Here is an 8,241-nt window from a genome sequence, read left to right on the forward strand (position 1 = left end):
ATAGTATGGCTATTAAATTTTCTGCATTGATGGTAATACAGCGGACAAACCGGCTTACTACTAGACAGACGAGGATTTAATGAATGACTTACTCGAATTAAATTCAATGATAAGTAACGTTTATTTCATTTTATCTTTTCGCTTATTTTCATTTAGGAATTTTATACACGATATTTTATTATTCGATTACAGTTGCTTTTTGCATCATCGCATTGCTTGTTGGTGAAACCATATGGGTAGTGTACTGGAAACTTTCATATTTCTACTAATAGATATATAGGTATTTGGAAAGAAATATGTAATTTATTCTTTACCATGTACTAGCTACCATGTATTAGCTACATAATTGTAAATAGCGTTTGCAAATAATTATGAAAGTCAAATAAAAAATGCCAGTGCCCTGTATAGAAAATTCATACGGAATATTAGTCGAAATAAGCAGAAGTAAATTAACCAATATTATTTTGAGCCTCATGTGCAACCCATCCAGAAAGGCCGCCATTATCAACAGACGCGACAAACACGGCCGATATTAAAACAAACATGTCTTGAATACCGATGGTTCATTCAGTGCCGGTATCAGTCTATGTGCAGTCGTACGTAATCGTTTTAAACCGTTCACCATGAAGTTTATTGCTATCTTTTGTGTTATAGGAGTCGTTTTCGCTAACGATGACTGTAAGTTTGTTAACATGTTTTGTATCATTAACAATTGTAATATAAATAATCTTAAAAAAAAAAACAAGAGACATATATTTGTAATAATTCTGTGTCAAAATTCATTGGGTCCCACAAGGGACTATTTTAGGTCAGTGATATAATTAGTATGTACTCTACTTCTGCATTAGAAATTTATTCTCATGCAATTGCGTTCCTTTGTGTATTTAAGCATGAGTATAAAACGCAACGGCCAAATGCGGAATAAATTTGTAACATGCGGGCGGAGAAACTTGTGTGCAGAATATTAACGGGATTGACAAATTAGGTGCTGTAATTGTTTTGTTCTAACTCTTGCAACCGTCTCCAATTCTTTTAAAACTATAATTGCTTTTTTGTTTACTGTGTCATATAATAACTGTGTTTCTTTATAGCGTGGTAACAGGTTTAGCAGTTTATTACCATGCTGCATTTTGTGGTTAACATTACTCATTAACATGATTACGAAAGCCATTAACGTAACTTGTTGCATAAATGTTAGGTACATCATTATTTTTTAATTTTATTGGTAGTAAGAAAATTGATTTCTCGTTATTTAAAAAAAATGTATTTTATTATTATTCCTGATAAGTTTAGGTTGTATAAGTCTGATTCTATTAACAATATTTGAACTACAAAAATATACGCTAAATTACCGTACGAAACAATAATTTTGACACTTTCTATTGAAGCCTAAATTGTTACTAAGCATAAACCTTCACCGATGAAATTAAACTATTCATGGGCCGTTTATACAGCATTGTTAAGACGACAAACACGATCATTGCCTGTTATTGAATCAACACATCGGCATCATCTCTATAGAATCGATAGATTCCGAGAGATAGCCTTCATTCACTAGAAACACAATGGATGTTGTAACAATAAACAAATTTAACCATACTGTGCGTAAACCATTTGCTATTCCAATTTAGTTCTTATTACAATTACTATTAAAATTAGATGTATTTTGCGATATGGAACAGTTCTAGTTCTAGTTCTAGAAAGTCATTTTTTTGAGACAAGGTTATCAATTCCTGGTTGAAGATACACACTATTGACTAGTGCTCAATATCACAAAGCTAAATTAATATACAAAAAATGCCAGTCGTCGTCACAAACAAAATAAAAGCAAACAACTGCGTAGGACAAGCACTTGACGTGTGATCCACGATTGCTTGCTCTAAGTACGCATGTCTTTTTGAATGAGACTTTAATTTATCTGAAACCTTGGGAGGTTTCAGATAAATAGAATAATAGATAGGTTTGACAAGAGGTTTAATTAATAAATGCGATAGTATATATAAAACAGGAGATTTATTATTATGTTTAATAATTATTTTGTATAAACAGCACTTTTCATTTAAAAAAAGTAAAAAAAAAAACTTTTGCCACTAAAATTTATGACAAAACAGTCTTTCATTTAGAGTACGTAAATAAGAATTATTAGATGGTCTACTGCCCATGGTCTCTTTTACCTTTAAATCTCAGCACAAATTCTATTAGGGTAGACCGAAATAGTATTCAAAATACATTTGGACCGAGCTCACGTACCGATCGCAAGCTACAGATAGTGTCAAAGTTTTGCCTAGTGTGTGCCGCCCGTAGATTACACACAGTCACCGGCAACTTTGTGTGTAAACTTCAATGACGTTGATTGATTGAGACGACGAATAACAAAGCAAGTCTCCTAGATCTAATACCTAGTATCAACTATTCGCATACAGAATTTTATTTATTTTAGGCAGTATAGGGGTTTAAGCATAGAGGAGCTCGTGGCTAAGCTATAATCGCATAAGTAAATCAATCACAGGTTAAGCTATGCTTGACGCGGTTAGTGCGTAGATGGGTGTCCATCTTTGTCATAACGAGTTTCGGAACGCATGTTAAATTGTGGGTCCCAGCTGTTATTTCTACATCTTTGACAGTCGTTACAGGTAGCTTGGTTACAGCTTGAATTTCTGACATCCAGTCCAACCAAGGGGTATTGTGTTGCCCAGATAACTGGGTTGAGGAGGTCAGATAGGCAGTCGCTCCTTGTATAACACTACAGCTAACTACTCAGCTGAAACCGGTTAGACTGGAAGCTGACCCCCCAACATAGTTGGGAAAAGGCTAGGGCGATGATGATGGGGGTTTAAGCAGATCAGTTGTAAGTGACTACAAAGCAGGAGGATCTTAGATATTCAGGTTGTTATTTACCCTGTTTTCTTTTTAAATCCATGGTTGAAGTACTAATTCTTTCAAAGGGTTTCGCTCTTAACTTTGTTGTGGAAGTATTTTTATTTATTTCTTGTTCATTTTAATGTGCATAAATAATATTCATCAACTAAGCTAGCCAGCAAGCTGAAGTGGCAGAGGGCTGGCCATATTAGCCGAAGAACCGATAACCGTTGGGGTAAACGAGTTCAAGAGTGGAGACCACGCCTCGGCAAACGTAGTGTAGGACGTCCTCAGGCACGGTGGAGTGATGACTTGCGCAAGACGGCTGGCAGGAGCTGGATGCGAGAAGCCGAAAATCGATCTCAGTGGCGTGCACTTGGAGAGGCCTATGTCCAGCAGTGGACTGCGATAGGCTGATGATGACGAAGCTAGCCTTCAGCTGTTTGTTTGAATACGTTAATCTTGGGAACAACAAGTCTTATTTCAGTGTTATACCTCATTCATTGAGTAAGGCTATAGGATAAACACCTCACTTATGATTATTAGGTGTAGAGCAGTAATACTTATATTGAAATAACAACGAGAAACTGTAAATCCGATTGTACAAATCCTAACTTATATCGTCACATCCTCGTAGAGGAAGTAACGTAAGCAACATCTACGTAAAATATAACAGCGTTCTGTTCAAACATTTATGTTGCTGCAATTACTCCTCACGTAATCTATACTATTATATAAAGCTGAAGACTTTGTTTGTTTGTTTGAACACGCTAATCTCAAAAACTACTGGTTCAAATTGAATAGAACATTCATCAAGGAAGGTTTTAGGCTATATACGATCATGCTGCGGCTAATAATTACGAAGCTACAATGGAAAATGTGGGAAAATACAGGGAAAATTATTCACCTTCGAGGGCTTCCGTTCAAAAATTCCTAACTTATATCTTCTAACCACGCGGACGAAGTCGCGGGCAACAGCTAGTATAGTCATAAAGATACTTTCATTCATTTATAAATGCTACTACATACATAAAATGTAAGCCGGAAATTAGTTTCATGAACGAATGTAGTGTCCAAACCAAATATTTTGAAAACTACTGTAATTAGATCATCGGCGTTTGAACGTCGTTTTGTTTGCTTTGATAATATTCGACACCTAATCCGTATCTGAGTTAGGGCTGGTATCGATGACTGATACCGATTTCAGAGAGGAATTTAGAGTTGTGTTTCTGAAACGTTTAATAGTAGGTATACTTTTGTGACTAACTTGATTTAGATCTACATTTAACTAACAATCCACATCTTTGTTGTTTGTTTGTTTGTTGTTGTATTTTAAGGTCGTGTACTCAAATCTTATTCTTGAGATGGTTTTAAATTAAATTGATTGCACCAACAGCCGAGTACTTGAGCTAATGTCGCGCGATCCCACTGTGCGTAACGGGTCGCGGGTTCGATCCCAGCGTAGGACAAGTTTGTGTGATCCACAAATTCCTGCCGCGTCGAGTCCCTGTGCATATGACTTGAAAGTCCCTTAAATCGGGAGGAAGTTTTTTTATTCTTACTTCCTATTTACCCTTCGATGACTTGTACTATATAACTACTATGTTTTAACTTCATTTTTTTTTCTAATTCTTCTTTTTATCCGAACCTTTTTGTATCTTACTTTAGGCGTTCATTTTTTTTTGCAGTAAGGGTAATAGATTCCATCCAGTCAGAGCCATCGTGTTCGTCTCGTGGAGGGATGTGCGTCATCGCGGATGACTGCCCCGCCAGCTACCTGGTGGAAGACAGCGGCCTGTGTCCACTGCAACAGCGGATGGGTGTCGAGTGCTGTTATGGAAGTGAGAATCTATACTAATATATAAAGCTGAAGAGTTTGTTTGTTTGTTTAAACGCGCTAATCTCAGGAACTACTGGTCCAAATTGAAAAAATATTTTTGTGTTGAATAGACCATTAATCGAGGAAGGCTTTAGACTATAAACCATCACGCTGCGACTAATAGGAGCGAAGCTAAGGTACAAAGGAAAATGTGAAAAAAAAATAGGGCAGGTATAAATCATAACTTATACCCACGGGGACGAAGTCGCGGGCAACAGCTAGTTATTAATATGTAGTCATCATGGATAGTCTCTTACAGTAAATTCTGTACTAGCTTTTGACCACAGCTATGCTCAAAGAATTTGATCTGTCACTTTCTGTCTGACACTAAATCTTCATGTATAGCTAAGTGTTAGATCCCCACGTAGGACAAACATTTGCGTGATCCAAAAACGAGTGGGTTTAAATAAAAATATAACATGTTTAGTTTTATTCATATAGAAAAGTATCAATCGTACATCTTCTAATTGATAAAAATACATAATTAGTGTTGCATTATAGATAAAATAAATATTCAGAAATAACCTTAAAAATAGTTCTCGCAGTGCCTTTTCTATTTCGCGTAGATTCTATTCCCGGAAAAACTCTCCACAAATATGAGCATTAATTAAATGAAAGTATATTATATTTTATTTTGCTTTGTTTTAGTATCGATCAAGGAGACAAGGTGCCGGAGACGAGGTGGGGAATGTTTGCCGCGATGCAACGTACGTCTTCGGGATACTACAGCTACGGACTGTTCAGAAGACACTGTTTGTTGCATATTGGTTAATTAATTATAATGAATAAAATGTTTTTTTTTTCGAATAATTGTGTTTTATTATATTTGCTTAATACCGCAATTAAACGTAAATTGTCTTCGATTAAACTATAGTGGTTTGAAAAGTACAACGTTAACATAAAATGACATGATACTGCCAAACACAGAACAAATGAGTCCTGGGTGGGATTCGAACTTAAGACCTCTGTTATAGCCCCTTTACCAATGAACATTAATAATTACAACATACACATTATTTTACATACAAACAAAAGTCAGGGTTATGTAAAATAGATTTTATTCGATTCTTAGACCTACTCAACATGCCCACAAAATTTCATCAAAATCGGTCGACCCGTTACGGAGGAGTTTAAGTAAGTACAAGCACCGCAACACAAAAATAATATAACACCATGCTCTGGCCGTGGTTGACGGACGACTCTTATTTTGTACCAGCCTCACACACTCATTGTGATTCAAAATAAATGTTTTTCATTCATATCTAAACATGGCCGAAATTATAACAAGCATATTATCTTGAAGACCGGTGCATCAGTGCAGGCATTAGTTTAAACTGCGCGGTCGTTCGTGATATCGTTTTAAAATGGTTACCATGGAGTTTGTTGCTGTCTTCTGTGTAACAGGGATTCTGTGGGCTCATGAACAAGACTGTAAGTTTGTTGATGTGTTTTCTATCATTGATATTGATAATTGAGGATATTTCTACTATTCTGGAAACGCAAAAAGAGACGCCTTTTTCATCAATGTAAAAATATTGATTTAAAATGTCGTGTGAGCTGTTGTGGCTCCAATCCTCTTAAGAGCCAGTCAAGTGCGAGTCGGTTTCATTGCGTCAAAATTTGTAACCGTCGGGTGACCACGATCAGTTTTAAATTATTCGTTGTCTAAGCGACAATAAATATACGTGCATCTGTGAAAATTTCAACTGTCAGGGTATCGGGGTTCATTGATACAGCCATGGTAATGGACGGACGGACAGACAGCAGACAAACTCCTTTAGGTACGAGAACCTAACAGTGTCTAAAATCTAATGTCATAAATTAACTAGAAATACTTCTTTTCGTTCCTTAACCTAGACAAGGCGTTTATTTTTACCATCATTCATATATTTGTTGCAGTATTATTAATAGATTCAATCAGACTAGAGTCAGCTTGTATGTTTGAGGGCGGTATGTGTGTCATCGCCAATGACTGTCCCAATGGATCGCTGGTTGGCAGCGGGCTGTGTCCGCTGCAGCAGCGGATGGGTGTCGAGTGCTGCTATGGAAGTAAGGAAAACCAATATTGTATACATTATTATTAGGGATAGTTTTAAATCGTTCGCTCGGAATTTCTGAAGTTGAAAAAATCTATATTGCGAAAAATGTCCCATCCTAAAAGAAAATTCTAAATCTGTTTATGTGTTATTTCGTTGAGCCCATTGAATAGTTTCGCAAGTGGAAATGAGTTTTAACTAAGTCCAAAATACTTTTTCACTACATTTGAATGTAAAGGTATCTAAAAATTTTACAAAACTTTTTTTTTTAAATCCGCGTCGACGATCATAGATCTCCATCCAAAACTTAGGTAAATCTTTGGTCAACCATAAAAGCATTGATAGTTGATTTTGCATACCCCAAAGTAAAATAATAGTTAATATCTTTCGCTTTATTTCAGTATCGGTGAAGGAAACAAGGTGCCAAAAGCGAGGCGGAGACTGCGTAACAGAGTGTATCAGCGACCAGGTATACCGTAAGGCTACAGGCTGTCCGAAAGACACAATATGCTGTTCTGTTAATTATCAATAAATAAAACGTGTTTTTTTTTGTTTTCTCCTTTCTCTCCATCCTTTATTCCTTGTCTGGATACCGCAAAAGCAATACCTGGTAAAGCATATGCTGGTCCTTATGAGATGTTGAATAAATATGTATGATTTGGTAATCAATGCTAGTTAATTCTCTATATGAGGAGAGAACCATGGTCAGCATGATTGTGACTATGCTATAGGCCAGTAATAGGCGATAATAGTTTTTCAAATTTTAGTTGTTTCATGTTGTTCCGTCAACAAAACGATTCTCATTCATCATCGGCCTAGCCTTTTCCCAACTATGTTGGGGTCGGCTACCAGCCCAACCTATTTTTCAGCTAATTACTAGTATTTTACAAGGAGCGACTGCCTATCTGACCTCCTCAACCCAGTTACCTGGGCAACACGATACCCCTTGGTTAGACTGGCTGTCAGACTTTTTCAAGCTTTTGACTACCTGTAACGACTGTCAAAGATGTAGGAATAACAGCCGGGACCCACAATTTAACGTGCCTTCCGAAACACGGAGGAACTCGTTATGACAAAGATGGTCACCCATCCACGGACCAACCGCGTCAAGCATAGCTTAACCTGTGATCGAATCACTTATGCGGATATAGCTTAGCTTCTCATTCTAAGGAATTTAATCAGGGCAAGTATTTGTAGATGACACACATATGCTTGTGGTCTATGGGTTCAGCGTGATGGCCACTACCACTCTTCTATCTGTGCAGTTATGTCTTCAATACAAAGCTGCTTGCTGTATTTAAAACTGTTAGACTACCTTAACATTTAATAACATTATATTCCAATGTTGCAAAATAAGCGTATCGTTAAATCAAAGTCCAAAAAGATAAACTTCATCATTTCATCTCAGCAACAAAAAAATATAGTAATACCTCGGCTTTAATCTTGTTAGCATTAAAACCCAAATAT

At 36.5% G+C, this 8,241-nt stretch overlaps 2 protein-coding genes across 2 annotated transcripts; both read left to right on the plus strand.

The window, feature by feature from the left end:
• Positions 1–389: 389 nt before the first annotated feature.
• LOC113506190 lies at positions 390–5,545 on the plus strand. The gene is made up of 3 exons (XM_026889037.1): positions 390–678; positions 4,548–4,700; positions 5,387–5,545. The coding sequence occupies exons 1-3, from the start codon at positions 624–626 to the stop codon at positions 5,512–5,514; spliced, it is 336 nt and encodes a 111-aa protein (XP_026744838.1). The 5' UTR covers positions 390–623; the 3' UTR covers positions 5,515–5,545.
• Positions 5,546–6,084: 539 nt separating this feature from the next.
• On the plus strand, positions 6,085–7,410 carry LOC113506191. Its single transcript, XM_026889038.1, has 3 exons — positions 6,085–6,169; positions 6,638–6,787; positions 7,176–7,410. The coding sequence occupies exons 1-3, from the start codon at positions 6,103–6,105 to the stop codon at positions 7,304–7,306; spliced, it is 348 nt and encodes a 115-aa protein (XP_026744839.1). The 5' UTR covers positions 6,085–6,102; the 3' UTR covers positions 7,307–7,410.
• The last annotated feature ends 831 nt before the right edge of the window (positions 7,411–8,241 follow it).

The sequence above is a fragment of the Trichoplusia ni genome (genome assembly GCF_003590095.1).
Source record: "Trichoplusia ni isolate ovarian cell line Hi5 chromosome 4 unlocalized genomic scaffold, tn1 tig00001189_group3, whole genome shotgun sequence".
Lineage (NCBI taxonomy): Eukaryota > Metazoa > Arthropoda > Insecta > Lepidoptera > Noctuidae > Trichoplusia > Trichoplusia ni.